The 21,208-nt window shown below is 43.3% G+C and overlaps 1 protein-coding gene across 1 annotated transcript in view; it reads right to left on the bottom strand.

The window, feature by feature from the left end:
• Window positions 1–21,208, bottom strand: part of dnah1 (dynein, axonemal, heavy chain 1) — a 697,254-nt gene that overhangs the window by 17,956 nt on the left and 658,090 nt on the right. Inside the window, exon 76 of the mRNA XM_068051405.1 lies at window positions 18,628–18,834. Within this exon, the coding sequence (XP_067907506.1) occupies window positions 18,628–18,834 (207 nt within the window). The remainder of the gene's footprint in view (window positions 1–18,627; window positions 18,835–21,208) is intronic.

Raw genomic sequence — 21,208 nt, forward strand, 5'->3', positions numbered from 1 at the left:
TGACAGTGCTGGGTCAAAATCCTGGAATTCCCTTCCTAACAGCACTGTTGTTGTACCAACACCCCAAGGACTGCAGCGGTTCAAGAAGGCAGCTCACCACCACCTTTTCAAGGGCAATTAGGAATGGGCAATAAATGCTGGCCTAGCCAGCAACGCCCACATCCCACAAACAAATGAAAAAAAAAGGAGTGCTACACAGACAGAGAACTTGGGAAGAACCAAGTCCAACAAACTTTTCAGGCGCAGAGGCAAGATGAAGAGTGTATCTATGTCTGCCAAAATTATGAGCAAGGTTGGCCACAACAAAGTCTCAAAGATAAAAGGATGAAAATCTTCTCTGAACACAGGAGACACTTTACCATAGTGGATGATATATTGGTATATGATGAGAGACTGGTAATTTCAGAGTCATTCAGAGTCGAAATCTTGGACAAAATACAACAGAGTCATATGAACATAGCTAAATGTAGAGCATGGGCTCAGGCATCCGTGTGATGGCCAAGAATCTCAAAGGATATTGAAGAACTGATTTTGAATTGTGACGTATGTGCAGTTCACAAACAAGATCAAACAGAACCTCTAATTTCGACCCAATTCCTAACTAGACATTGGGAACAGTTGGTGATGGATTTATTCTTCTTTGATGGAAGATCCTTTCTAATTATAGCTGATTACTTCTCAAGGTGGTTCGAGGTTAAATGGTTGTACACAACAACAACTGAAGCAGTCATCAGAGTTTTACAGGAAGTTTTCGCAACGCATAGTATACCTGATCTGATAGTATCTGATAATGGACCACAATTTACAAACGATTACTTCACGCACTTTGCGGAAGAATGTGGATTTGTTCACCTAATAAGTTTTCCTAAGTATCCACAATCAAGTGGAGAAGCTGAGCAAGCGATCAGAACCATTAAAGCTCTGGTGAAGAAAAAACAAGATTTCCAACAAAACACTTCTGACACACAGAACATTATTGTGCAGATTAGCGCCATCAGAACTCTTAATGGGAAGAAAACTTTGCATGCAACTTTCAAATCTACCCAAGAAACTACTTCCAGGATTGCAAAGTAAGGATTATCAGGAAGTACAAGACAAAGAAAAGTCCTATTGAAACAAACAGACCCAGAATTATAACAGAAGATTTCTTTTCTTTTGGGCCTCCTTATCTCGAGAGACAATGGATACGCGCCTGGAGGTGGTCAGTGGTTTGTGAAGCAGCGCCTGGAGTGGCTATAAAGGCCAATTCTGGAGTGACAGGCTCTTCCACAGGTGCTGCAGAGAAATTTGTTTGTTGGGGCTGTTGCACAGTTGGCTCTCCCCTTGCGCCTCTGTCTTTTTTCCTGCCAACTACTAAGTCTCTTCGACTCGCCACAATTTAGCCCTGTCTTTATGGCTGCCCGCCAGCTCTGGCGAATGCTGGCAACTGACTCCCACGACTTGTGATCAATGTCACACGATTTCATGTCGCGTTTGCAGACGTCTTTATAACGGAGACATGGACGGCCGGTGGGTCTGATACCAGTGGCGAGCTCGCTGTACAATGTGTCTTTGGGGATCCTGCCATCTTCCATGCGGCTCACATGGCCAAGCCATCTCAAGCGCCGCTGACTCAGTAGTGTGTATAAGCTGGGGGTGTTGGCCGCTTCAAGGACTTCTGTGTTGGAGATATAGTCCTGCCACCTGATGCCAAGTATTCTCCGAAGGCAGCGAAGATGGAATGAATTGAGACATCGCTCTTGGCTGGCATACGTTGTCCAGGCCTCGCTGCCGTAGAGCAAGGTACTGAGGACACAGGCCTGATACACTCGGACTTTTGTGTTCCGTGTCAGTGCGCCATTTTCCCACACTCTCTTGGCCAGTCTGGACATAGCAGTGGAAGCCTTACCCATGCGCTTGTTGATTTCTGCATCTAGAGACAGGTTACTGGTGATAGTTGAGCCTAGGTAGGTGAACTCTTGAACCACTTCCAGAGCGTGGTCGCCAATATTGATGGATGGAGCATTTCTGACATCCTGCCCCATGATGTTCGTTTTCTTGAGGCTGATGGTTAGGCCAAATTCATTGCAGGCAGACGCAAACCTGTCGATGAGACTCTGCAGGCATTCTTCAGTGTGAGATGTTAAAGCAGCATCGTCAGCAAAGAGGAGTTCTCTGATGAGGACTTTCCGTACTTTGGACTTCGCTCTTAGACGGGCAAGGTTGAACAACCTGCCCCCTGATCTTGTGTGGAGGAAAATTCCTTCTTCAGAGGATTTGAACGCATGTGAAAGCAGCAGGGAGAAGAAAATCCCAAAAAGTGTGGGTGCGAGAACACAGCCCTGTTTCACACCACTCAGGATAGGAAAGGGCTCTGATGAGGAGCCACCATGTTGAATTGTGCCTTTCATATTGTCATGGAATGAGGTGATGATACTTAGTAGCTTTGGTGGACATCCGATCTTTTCTAGTAGTCTGAAGAGACCACGTCTGCTGACGAGGTCAAAGGCTTTGGTGAGATCAATGAAAGCAATGTAGAGGGGCATCTGTTGTTCACGGCATTTCTCCTGTATCTGACGAAGGGAGAACAGCATGTCAATAGTCGATCTCTCTGCACGAAAGCCACACTGTGCCTCAGGGTAGACGCGCTCGGCCAGCTTCTGGAGCCTGTTCAGAGCGACTCGAGCAAAGACTTTCCCCACTATGCTGAGCAGGGAGATTCCACGGTAGTTGTTGCAGTCACCGCGGTCACCTTTGTTTTTATAGAGGGTGATGATGTTGGCATCGCGCATGGACAGCATTACCCCTGAAATAATCAAGAGTGCCAAGCCTGCTATACTCTCAGCACTACATGAACTGCTATGCCTGTGCTGGGACGAGGGAGCAGTACCCCAGGACATAACAGAAGATACTGCATAAGAAACCTATCAAAGTTGTCAGACGTGCAAAAGGTATGGGTACTAGACCAAAATAAAGAAGGGATAATTTTTCAGAAAGACAAGAATCAACAGCGATCTTATCTACTACAAAGCCAAGAAGGTTCTATATGGAGAAATAGAAGGAATCTTATGCCTTTAAATCAAAGACGTCAATCAGTCATACATTTAGACGACTCAGATGATGAACCAAAAAATCAAAATGCACTGAATGCTACAAACCTCAACGAAGGCCGTCAAAGTCAAGACACAAGGGATCAGAGAAAGACTACCAATCTTGCACATCTGACGACAGCAAGACTGGGGAGAGTTGTGAAACCTCCTGCTAGGTTGAACCTATGAAGTCAGAGACTTGGAGGAGATGGGGTAGTATGTAAATAAAAAAGTGCATGTATGTAAATATATATTGGGATAAAGACTTGGGGGAGATGTAGTATAAGGGTATCAAAGGATTAATCTTGAAAGAATGTAAAGATGACCACCCAGTATGGTGAGTTAAGAGATCATGTGGGAGAGACCTGAGAACAGTAACAGTGTGGCTTTTGAAGGAGTCACACAGGCTAGTGTGGAGTGTATATAGTTAATATGCAATAAAGATTCATCTTTAAACACTGCAGTCTAAGAACCTCCCTGGCTAAAGTCTATATGGTGGCAGCATACAGAACAAAACATATAACAGAACTCTGTCGTACATTTGCTCCCACAAAGATGCCCTGCTGGTCCCCGGATATTGAGGCTTCTGTGTACTTGATAACCTGTGATTGACTTTTGAAAGGCTGCATACTGATTTACAGGCACTCTAGCAGATTGTACCCATTTTACACAGCATTGAATCTATTCACTACTGCAATGGATATTTCATATGGATATTTCAATGATGCGGGCAAAGGAAATTGAGGATTTAGTATCGCTGTGAGAATGAACAAGCCACTGCCAATATGTCTGACTATCTCTGGTATCTGCTGATGGTACTTTGGTATGTAAAACTAGGCTCTCTGATAATACCTGAGTTCAGGTCTGCTACATAGAGAAGTTCCAGGTTTATCTGTGCTCTATACTGACTTAGCTGATTGCAGCTACAATGTAGTTTGGGGGGCGGGGTGGGGGGGGGGTGGGGGGGATATAATTTTGGTGGTGATATCATACTTGTGTTCAAATCCCTGCATGGCAATATGCCACCTTAACTCTGTCACCTCTCCAGCCCTAAAACCTCCAAGAGCCCTCTGTTCCTCCAATTCTGGCCCCTTACTCATTCCTGATTTTCTTTGCCACAGCATTGGTGGATGTGCCTTCAGCGGTCTAGGCCCTAAGCTCTGGAATTACTTCCCTAAACCTTACCGCCTATTCATGCCTCTCCTCCTTTAAGACACTTCTTAAAACCACCTCTTTGACCAAGCTTTTGATCATCTGCCCTAATGTATCCTTATGTGACTGGGTGTCAAGTTTTATATAACACTCCCATGAAACATGTTGGGATGTTTTTACTACATTAAAGGCACTATATGAATGCAAGTTGTTGTTGTATATTTGGCATCAGTGCCATTGGGTTAGAAAATGGAAAACTATTCAAGATTTCCACTCGTAATCAATGACCCTTGCTGCCCTTCCAATCTGAGTCAATCCTCAGTAGAAACGATTCGCCTGATTCAGAAGTGATGGACTGCATAATGGGTCCATTATAAATGAACTCTGAATAACAACAACAACCTGTATTTATATAGGGCCTTTAACATAATAAAATGTCCCAAGGCACTGCACAGGAGAGTTAATAAAGCAAACGTCGAGACCAAACCACATAAGGCAATATTAGGGTAGATGGTCAAAAGCTTTGTCAAAGAGCTAGGTTTTTAACATTGTTTCATGGCATGTGGGCATCACTGGCAATGCCAGCATTTGTTGCCTGTTGTGTTTTCTACTTTGTACAAACACACCAACCACAGGACCAGTTCTGATGAAGGGTCACTGACCTGAAACATTCATTCTGCTTTTCTCTCCACAGATGCTGCCAGACCTGCTGAGTATTTCCAGCATTTCTTGTTTTTATTACCACAGGAAGAGGATTGGTAACTCAATTAGGTGTGTTCTTTTATTTGAAGAGGTGAAATTATATACAACATTATCTGGGACGCTAGTTAACTTGTCTGGTCTCTAGGACTGCTCCTATATTCAGCCTGATGATTACATGAGTATATACATCGCATCCTGTCTGGTGATGCACAGCAGTTTTAGATATGCCTCTTAAAGGTATACCACAACGTTGCCCATCCCTAATTGCCCTTGAGAAGGTTATGGCGAGCCACCTTCTTGAACCATTGCAGTCCATCTGATGGGAGTTCCAGGATTTTGATCCAGCAGCAGTGAAGGAATGGCGTTATAGTTCCAAGTCAGGATGGTGTGTGGCTTGGAGGGAAACTTGCAGCTGGTGTCGTTCCCATGCTTCGGCTGCCCTTGTCCTAGGTGGTAGAGGTCGTGGGTTTGGAAGGTGCGGAGTAAGGGGCGCATGGAGAAGAGACTTCACCTGAGTGAGAAGTAGTCAGAGTGTGAAGGTGGGAATTTGGTTCACTTGGGAATTCGGTGCAGAGGGGGAAAAAGGAATTGACGTGTGAAGTTCCAAAAAGGAAGTAAGTGAGCATTTTCTCTTTTTCTCTAATCTAAAGTAAGGAATTTTAATTGGGGTTAGTATAACTTTAATTAAAATAATAAGAATAAGAATCTTCTGAGACTCAGGTAATTTATTAGTAAGGTTTTCTTAGTTTTAGTGAGGTTTACCAGCAGTAGTAAAGCTTATTGGTAGAATGGGGCTTAGGAGGAGTGGGGTTTATTAATTATAAATTAATTAGGAAAATTAATTAGCACATTATAAAGATGGCTGGGCAGGTAATGTGTTGCAGCTGCAGTATGTGGGAACTGGTGGATGCCAGTGTGATTCACAGCAAACATGTCTGCAATGAGTATCTGTGGCTCAAGGAGTTTCAGCCCAGAGTCAAATGAGCTGGAAGCCGAGCTACAGATACTGCGATGCATCAGGGAGGGGGAAAGTTACCTGGATGTTATGTTCCAGAAGGCAGTCACATCCCTTAGAATAGGGTCTTCTGATTTACTCGGTGGTCAGGGACAGGAGGGTGTGACTGCGAGTGAGGCAGGTAAGAGGATCAAGAAGGCAGAAGTGGAGGAGCCTCAGCCCTTGCAATTGTCCAACAGGTTTGAGGTTCTTTCAACTCGTATGGATGAGAGTGAGGGCTGCAAGGTGGATAGGCGAACTGACCATGGCACTGTGGTACAGGAAGTCATTCAAGTTGGGGGAGTAAATAGGAATGTAGTGGTATTAGGAGATAGTATAGTCAGGGGGATACACAGTTCTCTGCAGCCAAGAGAGAGTGTCCAGAAGACTGTGTTGCCTGCCGGTGCCAGGGTTCGGGACATCGGCTCAGGGATGGAGAGGAACTTGCAGTGGGAGGGGGAGGATTCAGTTGTCGTGGTCCATGTGGCTACCAATGACATAGACAGGACTAGGAAAGAGGTTCTGCACATGGAATATGAGCAACTAGGGGCTAAATTAAAAAGCAGAACCTCAAAGATAATAATCTCTGGGTTATTACCTGAGCCACAAGCAAATTGGTGTAGGGTAAATAAGATTACAGAGTTAAATGCATGGCTCAAAGGTTGGTATGGGAGAAATGGGTTTTCATTCATGGGGCACTAGCACCAGTATTGGGGAAAGTGGGAGCTTTACCATTGGCATGGTCTTCACCTGAACCGTGCTGGGATCAGTGTTCTGGTGAATCGTATAACTAGGGTGCTAAAGAGGGCTTTAAACTAAATAGCGGAAGTGAGGGAAGATGTGATAATTTAAAGAGAGAGGAGAAAGCAAGATAGCAATAAGGGTAATGATAATCAGAGGGTGGCAGGAAGGGACAGAGTGTACAAACTTAAGAGTGTGCCAGCAGATAAGGCCAGAGGTTGTGAACTAACAAAGGCGGGAGGTTTGGATGAAGGGAGATTTAGAAATCCAAAGAGAAAGGTCAAGGCATTGGAACAGTATAGCGTTGTGGGTAAAGACAAGCAGAATGGGACAGGAAGGGTCAGAGAGTTGAACAAAAATTGTATGTCAGCGAATAAGGTCAATGCAGGGAAAAGTTAAAAATGAAATTAAAGATTCTTTAACTGAATGCACTAAGAATCTGCAACAAGATAGATGAACTAGTGGCACAAATAGAGGTAAATGATTTTGATCTAATCACCATTACAGAGACATGGTTACAAGGTGATCAAGGTTGGGAAATAAATATTCCAGGGTACACAATATTTTGGAAAGACAGACAGAATGGCAAAGGAGGAGGGGTAGCCCTGTAGTAAAGGATGACTTAAGGACATTAGCAAGAAAGGATTTGGCCTTAGAATATCATGAAGTAGAATCAGTATGGGTGGAAATCATGACTATCAAGAATCAGAAAACACTGGTGGGAGTAGTTTATAGGTCCCCTAAGAGTAGTGATAATTGTGGGGGACTTTAATTTTCATATAGACTGGGACGATTAAATTGGTAAGGACGGTCTAAAAGATGAGTTTGTAGAATGTTTTTGGGACAGTTTCTTGGAGCAATATGTCGTGGAATCGACTAGGGATAAAGCTATCTTAGATCTAGTATTTTAGAGAGATACAGCTCTGAAACAGGCCCTTTGGCCCACCGAGTCTGTGCCGACCAACAACCATTTATACTAATCCTACATTAATCCCATATTCCCTACCACCTACCGACACTAGGGGCAATTTTACAATGACCAATTTACCTATCAACCCGCAAGTCTTTGGCTGTGGGAGGAAACCGGAGCACCCGGCGGAAACCCACCACGCAGTCACAGGGAGAACTTGCAAATTCCGCACAGGCAGTACCCAGAACTGAACCCGGGTCGCCAGAGCTGTGAGGCTGCGGTGCTAACCACTGTGCCACTGTAATGAAATAGGGTTAATTAGTAATGCCATAGTAAAAGATCCACTGCGAAATAGTGATCATAATGCCATTGAATTCCATGTTAAGTTTGAAAGTTACATACTCCAAACACAAACAAGAATCTTAAACTTAAACAGAGCCAATTACATAGGTATGAGGGGAGAACCAGCTAAGGTAAATTGGGTAAATAGACTAAAAGGTATGGTGAAAAATGAACAGTGGGAAAGCTTTAAAGAAACAATTCAAAATGTTCAACAAAAATACATTCCATTGAAAAACAAAAACTCAGCAAGAAAGACCCATCCATGAATCACTCAGGAAGTTAAGGATAGCATTAGATTAAAAGAAGAGGCTTACACTGTTCCAAAAAAAGGTAGCAAGTCTGAGGATTGGGAGTGTTTTAGAAACCAGCAAAGGGCCACCAAAAAGCTGATAGAAAGGAAAAAAATAGAATATGAAAGTATACTATCCAGTAATATAAAAACAGATTGTAAGAGCTTTTATAGGTATATAAAAAGGAAGAGAGTAGCTAAAGTAAACGTTAGTCCCTTAGAGGCAAAGACAGGAGAAATTATCATGGGGAATGAGGAATGGCAGAGGCATTGAACAAAAGACTTGTGTCTGTCTTCACAGTATCATGCTAGGCCCCCACCTGCTAAGAATGAGGCACATTAATTTTGTCATGAACATTGCTTTTAAACTGTTACTGGAGTGAAGGGAGGACTTGTTGAACAGATCAGTCTTGGCTGGAAAGACATTTGCATATTAACAGATGGTGTTTGGAAGGACAAAGCAGCCATTCCCTGACATTCAACCCACAATGGACTTTTGATCACCAGACATTGAAAGTGGCAGAGCTCGCATTCCAGATTGACTGCTAAGATGACCGGATTCACAAACAGACATGGTCAAACCAGCTAGTCACATGACTAACCTGTTGGGCAACCTGAGATTTATGAATTTGTACAAACAGTTTGGGGAGGAAGCTGTTTGCTTCTAAACTGAGAAGATCTCTCTCCTGTCTGCTCCCATCTCTTTCTCACAAGCCTCTGAATCCACTGAAGGCACATGAACCCCAAGAGAGAAAAGTCTCCTACAGCGAACAAGGTTTAACAAGAATACTGAGCCCCAATGAAAAGCAAGATCTACCTACAATCAAGGACTCCACAGTGAGTTCAAAGAACCATAACAACAACTCTTCAGATATTGCCTCAGACCTTTCCACTTTATTTTTCTTCTGCTCTTTTCTGTCTCTATTTGCATGCGTATATAGCATATGCATGCTAGCATGGGGCGCTTCATGTATCCATAGGCGTTAACTGAATTAGAGTTTAAGTTTAATAAATGTCAACTTTTCTTCTTTAAACCTACGAAAGCCTGTTTGTGCTGGTTTCTTTGCCTTATAATTGGAAAGCGGTGAACCAGGATTCACCAAGGGGAGCTAAAAACAGTGTATTTAAAATTAGACCCTGTTACGGTAAGACTGGGTGAAGGCTGAAAGGGAACCCTAGACCTCTTTCTCAAGGGAACCCTAGACCTCTTTCTCACCTGGTCGTAAAAACAGTGAAAGACACAAGTTCCATACCAGAAATAGACGGTAACCTAGAGGCTAAAAAGAGTGAGGAAATTAAGTAAATTCATATCAGCAGAGAAAAAGTATTGGAGAAATTTAAGGGACTAAAATCTGACAAATCCCCAGTACCTGATGGCCTACACCCTAGGGTTCTAAAAGAGATAGCTGCAGAGATCGTGAATGTGCTAGCTATGTTCTTCCAAAATTCCAATAGATTCAGGAATGGTCCCATCAGATTGGAAGATGGCAAATGTTACACCACTTTTCAAAAAAGGAGGGAGAGAGAAAACAGTGAACTACATGTCATTTAGCCTAACATCAGTCGTCGGGAAAATGCTGGAATATATTATTAAGGAAGTCTTAACAATGAACTGAGAAAAGCAAGTATGATTAGAACAAGTCAACATGATTTTACGAAAGGGAAATCCTGTTTGACAAATCTGTTAGAATCTTTTGAGGATGCAACTAGTAAGTTAGATAAAAGAGAACCAGTAGATGTAGTATGCCTGCATTTCCAAAAGGCATTCGATAAGGTGCCACACAAAAGGTTCATCGGCAAGATAAGGGCTCATGGAGTTGGGGTAATATATTAGCATGGATAGAGGATTTGTTAATGGCTAGGATGCAAAGAGTGGGGCATAAACGGGGCATTTTCAAGTTGGCAGGCAGTGAATAGCGGAGTGCCGCAAGGATCAGTGCTGGGGCCTCAGCTATTTATAATCTATATCAATAACTTAGATGAAGAGAGAGTAATGTATCTAACTTTATTGATGATACAAAGGTAGGTGGAAAGGTAAGCCGTGGAGAATACAAAGGCTGCAAGAGATAGAGACAAATTAAGTGAGTAGGCAGCAAGATGACAGATGGAATATAATGTAGGGAAGTATGAAGTTATTCACTTAGGTTGTAAGAATAGAAAAGCAGAAACTTTTTTTTAAAGGTGTGAAACTTGTAAGTGTTGATGTTCAAAGAGACTTGGGTTATGTTTGTACAAGGAATGCAGAAAGTTAGCATGCAGGTACAGCAAGCAATTAGGAAGTCAAATGGCATGTTGGCCTTCAGTGCAAGGGGATTGGAGTACATGAATAAAGAAGTCTTGCTATAATTGTACAGGGTTTTGGTGAGACCACATCTGGAATACTGTGTGCAGCTTTGGTCTCCACATTTAAGAAAGGATATACTTGTACTGGAGGTGGTACAGTGAAGTTTCACTAGATTGGTCCCTGGGATGGGGAGGTTGTCCTATGATGAGAGGCTGAGTAAATTGGACCTATATTCTCTGGAGTTTAAAAGAATGAGAAGTGATCTCATTGAAACATACAAGATTCAGAAGGGGCTGGACAGGGTAGATACTGAGAGATTGTTTCCACTGGTTGGGAAACTAAAACACGGAGACACAGTCACAGGATCATTTAGGACTGAGATGAGAAGAAATTACTTCACTCAAAGGGATATGCTTCTTTGGAATTCTCTACCCCAGAGGGTTGTGGATGCTCCATCGTTGAATACATTTAAGGCTGGGATAGACAGACTTTGATCTCTTAGGGAATCAAGGGATAAGGTGAGCGGGTGGGAAAGTGGAGTTGAAGCCTAAGATCAGCCATGATTGTTTTGAATGGTGGAGCAGGCTCGATAGGCCAGATGGTCTACTCCTGCTCCTATTTCTTGTGTTCTATCCAAGGAGTCTTGGTGAGTTGCTGCAGTGCATCTTGTACATGATACACACTGCTGCCACTCTGCGTTGGTGGTGAAGGGAGTGAATATTTAAGGTGGTGGATGGGGTGCCAATGAAGCGGGCTGCTTTGTCCTGGTTGGTGTTACGCTTCCTGAGTGTTGGAGCTTCAATTATCCAGACTAGTGGAGAGTATTCCATCACACTCCTGACTTGTGCCTAGTAGATGGTGGATAGGCATTGGGGAGACAGGAGGTGAATTACTTGCCACAGCAATCCCATCCTCTGACCTGCTTTTGTAGCCACACCATTTATGTGGCTGGCCTAGTTCAGCTTCTGGTCAGTGGTAACCCCCAGGATGTTGATAGTGAGGGTTTCAGCGATGGCAATGCCATTGAATGTCAAGGGGAGATGGTTAGATTCTCTCTTATTGGAGATCATCATTGCTTGGCACTTGTGTGGCACGAATGTTATTTGCCACTTATCAGCCCAAGCCTGAATGTTGTCTAGGTCTTGCTGCATCTGGACATGGGCTGCTTCAGTATCTGAGGAGTCACGAATGATGCTGAACATTGTGCAATCATCAGCGAACATCTCCACTTCTGACCTTATGATGAGGGAAGGTCATTGATGAAGCAGCTAAAGATGGTGGGGCCTAGAACACTACTCTGAGGACTCCTGCAGCAATATCCTGGGGCTGAGATGATTGGTCTCCAAGAACCACAACCATCTTCCTTTGTGCTAGGTATGACTCCAACCATTGGAGCGTTCCCCCCCACCGATTCCCATTGATTTCAGCTTTGCGTGACTCCTTGATGCCACACTTGGTCAAATGCTGCCTTGATGTCAAGGGTAGTCACTCTCACCTCCCCTCTTGAGTTCAGCTCATTTGTCCACTGTTGTATGATTGCCCTTAAGAGTGATATCCCTTTAATATCTCAGTATGGCAATGAGCTAAGTACCAGAATGTCATCATGTGACTACAAGCCAGAGTCACTCCGCAACTGTAATATCCAGACAAAGATTCTGTAAATAGTTTGCTCTGTACTGTATATGCTAGTTTAGCTGTTAATGAATCTCTTAGAGATCTTCAACAAACTGAACTCCACACATCTCATTTATGTTGCATAAGACAACATAAAGAACTTATTACATTGTGGCAGCTGTGGTGAAAAGACAAACATCTAAGCTTGGAGATCACAGATAAAACAGCTGTGAAAACTACCCTTCTTACAGCCAAAACAGATAAAGTTGAAAGGTAATACTGGCCCAAACAGTGGAAACAAGAAAGAACCTACCTTCAGCTGTAGAAGACAGAGCACCGAACGACAGGCTGCAAATAAATTCCTGTGATCAGGTGAGTCATTGTGCCAATGGTTGAGGAATCCCAGGTTAAAAAAAAAGAGCTTTGACGTGCTTAAAAAATTAATTTTTTTCAAAGGATCCATAAAAAACCAGGGGAAAACCCAATTCCTCTCTCAAGCTGATTGATGTCCGTGCCATTACAGGAGGTCCAATAGTAAAAAAGATTGGGGGAAACACCCAAACACTGCAGGGTCTCCATTCACACAGCCAAAGCTATAAAAAATCATTAAACCACTCAAGCATGAAGAACATAAACAAATTCTCACAAAAAAACAAAGGGGAAACCCTTGAATTGGCTATTGAACAGCTGTGTAAACATACAAGCTGGCGTGCTAAAAGAAAAAAAGATAACACTGTCAAACACCTGCTCCTCTCCATCAAAGCAGCCAGTCTAAATAAAGGAGGATTTTTTAAAGGTGAAATAGCACAGAGTTAATCGAACAAGTTCTAAAACCAGTGTCAAACCACAAAGACACACACAGAGCTGAAAAAAGTTAAATATAGAGCAGAAAGTAAAAGAACAGCAGAAAGATGGATGCCAAATTTTCCAGCATGAACTGGAAGACCATTGATATCCTAGCCAAGTTCAAACTTTTTAAACAAATAATGCAGTTATGCTTTACAGACCAAGTGGTGTCAGAACGAGAGAAGCAGGCTGTGAAAATACTGATAGCAATTGGAAATGAGGGGTTACATAGAATCAATACACTGGCTTATCTGTAGAGGACCAGAAAAATGTCGTTCGGTGCTCTGTCTTCTACAGCTGAAGGTAGGTTCTTTCTTCTTTCCACTGTTTGGGCCAGTATTTCTTTTGAACTTTATCTTTTTTGGCTGTTAAGAAGGGTAGTTTTCACAGCTGTTTTATCTGTGATCTCCAAGCTTAGATGTTTGTCTTTTCACCACAGCTGCCACAATGTAATGAATTCTTTATGTTGTCTTATGCAACATAAATGAGATGTGTGGAGTTCAGTTTGTTGAAGATCTCTAAGAGATTCATTAACAGCTAAACTAGCATATACAGTACAGAGAAAACTATTTACAGAACCTTTGACTGGATATTACATAGATATGGAAAGTACGAGAAGATCAGCTCCAGTTAAGAGTGATTTTTGAATTCACAACCTGGAATTGATATCCTACAGGCAACAGCCACACGAATCAATAGATCTGTTTGTCAGTAGATGTTGTTGTAAGGACAATGAATGCGATTTTCAGAAACTGAGCTGTCAGAGCAACTAATGGTGATTGTCTCAACACCCACTGAAGCGTTTCAAAAAGAAAGTTCACACACTGATGCGCTGCTAGAAGATAGCAGGAAATACGAAGCATTGTAGCCAGACAACAGCATCTGCAAGAACTAGCTGCAACCAACAATATTAGCACAATAACTAGGTTCAAAGGAGCAAGCAAGCTGTGTGGTAAGTGTAGTTTGTCCACTCATCGCAAAGTTGTCCTCCATTTCAAGACCTGTGCAAGGCGTGCGGTGCAAAAGGACACTGGGCCCGCTTTTGCAAAAAATCTGGCTCCAAAGGCACAGCCAGAAGTCACAGTAGGACACAAACAAACAGAAGACAGGTGCAACAACAAGGCAACAGCAGCAAGGAGAGCGCCATAGATCTGCGTAAACGCAAGCCGATACACGAAGTCCACAGAGAAACAGACCTGAGACAAGACTCAGAGAGGAGTGATTCTCAGCTAGAAGACAAGCAGGCATTTCAGATCGTGAACCTGACACATTGTGTTGATGAAGTCAAACAACGGGAAGCTTTCGCCACTATTAACATCATGTGCCAAAAGAAAGCTGGAAAACATAGTCATGCAGGCCCCCACCTGCCAACAATGAGGCATATTAATTTTGTCATATGAACATTGATTTTTAAACTGGAGGGAAGAAAAGACTTGTTAAAAAAATCACCAGAGACACTTGGTTGGAAAAACATTTTTGCATACTAACAGACAGTGCTTGGAGAGACAAAGGGGCTATTCCCTGCTCCAATTTAACCCACAATGGACTTTGAGCACCAGGTATTGTGTGTAAGAAGAGACATTCCAGGGTCGGATAAGACAAGAGAATCTACAAACAGATGTGGTCAGACCAGCTAATCACATGACTAACCTGCTTGGCAACCTGGGTTTTCTGAATTGTACAAAGAGTTTGAACTGATAAAAGAAAGTTTTGCTTCTGGAGTGAGAAGACCTCTCTTGTCTGCTCCCATATCTTTCTCACAAGCTTCTGGACCCACTGAGGACACATGAACTTCAAGAGAGAAAAGTCTCCTACATCGAACAAGGTTTCAGAAGAATACTGGGCCCCAACAAAAAGCAAGACCTATCTATCATTAAGGATTCTGCAGCGAGCTCGAAGGACAGTAACCAAAACCATCTTCAGATATTGCCTCAAACGTTTCCACTTTATTTCTTCTGCTCTTTTCTGTCTCTATCTGCATGTGTGTTTTGCATATGCATTATAGCGTGGGCGCGTCGCGTATCCTTAGGTGTTAACCGAATTAGAGTTTAAGTTTAATAAAGTTCAACCTTTTGTCTTTAAACCTATGAAAACCTGTTTGGCTCATTTCTTTGCCTTATAATTGGAAGTTAGTGAACTAGGATTCACTAAGGGGAGCTAAAAAATGGTGTGTTTAAAATTAAGCCCTGTTACGGTAAGACCAGGTGAAGGCTGAGAGGGAACCATCGACCCCTTTCTCATCTGGTCGTAACAATATACTTAGGACTAAGATTGACACCGGAGCTAGTGCAAATATCCTACCGGTCCGAATCCTGAAGGATATGTCCCGGAGTCGTTGGAAATTAATGATGCAACCAACAACTGCAAAGTTATCTGCCTACAATGGATCACCCATCCCTTGTAGTGCCACACTGACAATGCAATGCAGCTATGGCAAGTCAGCATGGAAACCGCAAATATTTTACCTGGTAGACACGAGCAGACCAGCAGTGGCAGGGCTACCAGTGCATAAGGAACTCAACATTGTGACTATCCATGAGGTCACCAAGTTACCCATTACAGCAGAAGAGACCATGGGTACCCGCATTGAGTCACAGTCCTTCCAGGATCTCAGCGGTTCTGGTTTGGAGAGTATCAGCCCCTTCTCAGAGATGCCACACCAAGAGAATGAAGCTCCAAATTCAGATAGTGAAAGTTCCTTGTCAACAGGCAATATTTCTTCACGCTCCATTGATTCAGAAGAAGAGATTGACATTGTAACCACTGAGAAGCAAAGGCTGGCAGTGGGGAGCATTCCCAAGGGGAAATCTCCAAGGACCAGAACCCGCTTGCAGACTCTGGCCAGCATCAGACGGTGCTGTTGGAAACCTGGCAACAGCATAACACTGCCACGCCTTTATTTCTGTTCTCTAGGAAACTGCCAGCACCAAAACAAGCCAGAACGGACAGGTACCTCCATGAGGCCAAGTGCTCCTTCCCCAACAAGTCATTGACCTTGAGCCCCAGGCCTTCATACACGGATGATAAGGAGAGGCGAAGGACACGCAATGTCCTGAAGAGGCAGAGGAGGAATGAGTGGATGCATTGTCTGTTGGCTCTTCGAGATGAGGTGCCGGAACTTTCCAAGAATGACAAGATCTCATCTTGAGAAAAGCAACAGAGTATATTAGCAGGCTGAAGGCAGAGCAACAGAAACAGAATGCAGAGAGGGAGAAACTTCAGGAAAAACAGCAACAGATGAGACACAAATTCCCCGAGCAAGAGTTGTCAAACTACCAAAACAATATATGGACTTTTAAGCCTTTGCACTTGTAAGTTTCACAATCCCTATACTCATACCTGTAAATTTTATGATCGCTATCCTGAACAACGAATTTTGATGTGATCTAATTTTATGTGTTTTTACTTTGGAAAGAAAGGGGATGTTGTATGATTGCCTTAAGAGTGATGCCCCTTTAAGATCTCCGTATGCTAATGAGCTAAATACCAGGATATAGTCATGTGACTACAAGCCAGAGTCACTCCACAACTGTAACACCCAGATGAAGGTTCTGTAAATAGTTTGCTCTCTACTGTATGTACTAGTTCAGCTTTTCAAAGAACTGGACTCCACGGATCTCATTTGTGATGCATAAGACAACTTAAAGAACTCATTACATCCATGTTTGGCTCAAGGTTGTAATGAGGTCAGGAGCTGAGTGGCCCTGGTGGAACCCAAATTGAGCATTAGTAAGCACTTTATTGCTGTGTAAGTACTGCTTGATAGCATTGTCGACGACACCTTTTATCACCTTGCTGATGATCGAGAGGAGGCTGATGGGGCGGTAATTGGCCAGATTGGATTTGTCCTGCTTTCTGTGGATTGGACAGACCTAGGCAATTTTCCACATTGTCGGGTAGATGCTGGTGTTGTATTTTTAAGGAAGATCTTAAAGGAGGAGAGTTAGAGAGGTGGGGAGGTTTAGGGAGAGAATTCCAGAGCTTAGGACCTAACCAGCTGAAGGCACAGCTCCTGATGGTGCAGTGATTAAAATCGTGGTTGCTCAAGAGACAGAATTAGATGAGCGCAGATATCACGGAAGGTTGTATGGCTGGAGGAGATTATAGAGGTAGGGAATGGCAAGGTTGTGGAGGGATTTGAAAACAAGGACAAAAATTTTAAAATTGGGGGGTTGCTGGACTGACAGCCAGTGTAGGTCAGCAAGTAGAGGGGTGATGGGTGAACGGGACTCGATCCGCGTTAGGGCACAGGCAGCAGAGTTTTGGATGAATTCAAGTTTACAGAGGGCAGAATGTGGGAGGCTGGCCAGCAGTACATTGGAACAGTCGAGTTTAGGGGTAACAAATGCATTGGACAAGGAGATGGATAACAATCAGCTACACACACAGCATTTATTTAATATTTAGCTAAATCACATCAGAATTTTAAAAAATTCATTCAAGGGATGTGGGAGTCCCTATCTCTAATTGCCCTTGAGAAACTGAATGGCTTGCTAGGCTATTTCAGAGGGCAGTTAAGAGTCAACTACATTGCTGTTGGTTTGGAGGTACATGTAGGCCACGCCAGGTAAGGATGGCAGATTTCCTTCCCGAAAGGACATTAGTGAACCAGATGGGTTTTTACAACAATCGACAATGGTTTCATGGTCACCATTAGCTCAGACTTTTAAAAATTAATTGAATTCAAATTTCACCATCTGCCATGGTGGGATTTAAACCCATGTCCCCAAGGCTTTAGCCTGGGCCTCTGGATTACTAGTCTAGTGACAATAGCACTACACCACAATCTCCCCACTTGTAAAGCAGGAAGATGGTTATGGGTATATAAAAATATTTTGCTGGTGGAATAATCAGTAGCTAGGAGCTGTGATCAAATGATCCTGCAAACCCCATGTTTGCAGATATCTGAACCTTCATTTCATTTTAATTTGGAAATTTTTATGAATGTTTAACTCTATCAATCCATCCTTTTTCTTTTACTTCATTTTCTAAATTTTAATGCTCACTGTGAAGTTAACAGTGGGGAATGGAATATTTTCCATTTCAGACCTCAAAACTGATTGACTATTACGGTGGATTGCTGTTATAACTGGTAGAACAGCTGCCAACTCCACCAGGACCAAATGTTCTTGAGTTTCCACTTGACCTTGCATGGGGCAGAGCCCCCCGCATCCATCCCCCCACTAACTGACTGTTACATGGCCAATGGTGCATCAAACACACCCAGGTCAGGTACAGCTCAGATTAGATACAGAGTAAAGCTCCCTCTACACTGTTCTGTCAAACACTCGCAGGGCAGATGCAGCACAGGTTAGATACAAAGCTTCCTGTACAACCTGTACACTGTCCCACCAAACACCCAGGCCAGTTAAAGCACAGTGAGCTCCCGCTACACTGCACCATGAGACACCTATGCCAATTAAAGCACAGTTTGATGCACAGTGAAGCTCCTGCTACTCAGCCCCATGAAACACTCCCTGACCAGTTAAAGCTCAATGGGATGCAGAGTTAGGCTCCCTCTGTTCTACTCTTCAGCTCAAATCTTTCAAAAGCATCCCCTACTGGGACAAATAGCAAAGGAGACTTTTATTCCATCAATTGGAGTTGTATTTGAACTCAGGACTCAGCAGTGAAAGATCACTATGTAACCCATGACACTACTTAGTTCCCCTCCCTGTCTCTTACCTTAAAGTCAAACGATATTGTGTCAATAGAGATAACTGACTGTCTTGCAAAGTTCTGGAGTGTTCCCGTTAGAAATGCTTGTGGGAAGAAAAATCCACTGATCCAGAAGGCAGCTGGAATCCCATTACTAATCCATTTCTGTAGGAAGTTGATTCTCTTAAGAAGATCCTCTACCCATGAGGCCAAGGGTTTCAGTGAAGGATATGCCTAGGAAATACAGACACTCAGGTATCAAGCTGGAGGTCTTTGGGTCTTTGCCATTTAAGCATCTTATAAATGAGGTTATATTAAAGAATAATTTTCCTTTGTGCATGTGTCTGGTTTACTTACATTCAGTATAACAGAGTAAAGAAAAAATTTAAATTCATACAACATTTTTCATGTCCTTAGGACATCACAAAGTGCTTACAGCCAAGTAATTAATTTTGAAGTATAATCACTGTCGTACAGTAGGAAATTCAAGAACCAATATTGCACATAGCAAGTTCCCACAAACAGCAATAAGATAATAAACATATCATCTGTTTTAGTGACATTGCCCAGGACTCTCAGAATCAAAGAATTACAGAATAATACAGTGCAGAGGAGGCCCTTCGGCCCATCGAGTCTGCACCGATGCATTAAAACACCTGACCTGTCTACCTAATCCCATTTGCCAGCACTTGGCCCATAGCCTTGAATGTTATGGCGTGCCAAGTGCTCATCCAGGTACTTTTTAAAGGATGTGAGGCAATCTGCCTCTACCATCCTCCCAGGCAGGGCATTCCAGACCGTCACCACCCTCTGGGTAAAAAAGTTCTTCCTCAAATCCCCCTTAAACCTCCCGCCCCTAACCTTAAACTTGTGACCCCTAGTAACTGACCCTTCAACTAAGGGGAACAGCTGCTCCCTATCCACCCTGTCCATGCCCCTCATAATCTTGTACACCTCGATCAGGTCACCCCTCAGTCTTCTCTGCTCCAGTGAAAACAACCCAAGCCTATCCAACCTCTCTTCATAGCTTAAATGTTCCATCCCAGGCAACATCCTGGTGAATCGCCTCTGCACCCCCACCAATGCAATCACATCCCTCCTATAATGTAGCGACCAGAATTGCACACAGTACTCCAGCTGTGGCCTTACCAAAGTTCTGTACAACTGCAACACGATCTCCCTGCTTTTGTAATCTATGCCTCGATTGATAAAGGCAAGTGTCCCATATGCCTTTTTCACCACCCTATTAACCTGCCCTTCTGCCTTCAGAGATCTATGGACAAACACGCCAAGGTCCCTTTGTTACTCGGAACTTCCCAGTGTCAGGCCATTCATTGAATACTTCCATGTCACATTACTCCTTCCAAAGTGTATCACCTCACACTTTTCAGCTATAAATTCCATCTGTCACTTTTCTGCCCATTTGACCATCCCGTCTATATCTTCCTGTAACTTAAGACACTCCACCTCACTGTTAACCACTGGGCCAATCTTTCTGTCATCCGCGAACTTACTGATCCTACCCCCCACATAGTCATCTATGTCGTTTATATAAATGACAAACAATAGGGGACCCAGCACAGATCCCTGTGGTACGCCACTGGACACTGGCTTCCAGTTACTAAAACAGCCGTCTGTCATCACTCTCTGTCTCCTACAGCTAAGCCAATTTTGAATCTACCTTATCACGTTACCTTGTATCCCATGTGCATTTGCTTTCTTGATAAGTCTCCCATGTGGGACCTTGTCAAATGCTTTGCTGAAATCCATGTAAACTACATCAACTGCACTACCCTCATCTACACACCTGGTCACATGCTCAAAAAATTCAATCAAATTTGGTTGGCATGACCTCCCTCTGACAAAGCCATGCTGACTATTCCTAATCAAATTTTGCCTGTCCAAGTGGTGATAGATTCTCTCCTTCAGAATTTTTCCCAATAGTTTTCCTATCACTGACGTAAAACTCACTGATCTGTAGTTCCCTGGCTTATCTCTACAACCTTTCTTAAATAGTGGGACCACATTAGCTGTTCTTCAGTCCTCTGGCACCTCCCCCATGGCCAGAGAGGAATTAAAAATTTGGGTCAGACCCCCTGCAATCTCCACCCTCTCGTCCGGACCTGGAGATTTGCCCACTTTTAAGCCTTCCAAAACCTCCAATACCTTGTCACTCCCGATGACAATTTGCTCAAAAACCTGACAGTCTCTCTCTCTAAGTTCCATATCTACATCCTCTTTCTCTTGGGTGAAGCCAGATGTGAAGTATTTGTTCAACATCCTACCAATGTCCTCTGGCTCCACCCACAAATTTCCCCCTTGGTCCCTAATGGGTCCTACTCTTTCCATGCTTATCCTCTTCCCATTGATATACTTATAGAATATCTTGGGATTTTCCCTACTTTTACCAGCCAGAGCTTTCTCATATCCCCTCTTTGCTCTCCTAATTGCTTTCTTAAGCTCCATCCTACACTTTCTGTACTCCACTAATGCTTCCATTGATTTGCTCTCCTTGTATTTGCTAAAAGCCTCTCTTTTCCTTCTCATCGTACCCTGAATGTTTCTGGTCATCCATGGTTCTCTGGGCTTGTTGCTCCTATTACCCGAG

This window comes from Heterodontus francisci, chromosome 19 (genome assembly GCF_036365525.1).
Source record: "Heterodontus francisci isolate sHetFra1 chromosome 19, sHetFra1.hap1, whole genome shotgun sequence".
NCBI lineage: Eukaryota > Metazoa > Chordata > Chondrichthyes > Heterodontiformes > Heterodontidae > Heterodontus > Heterodontus francisci.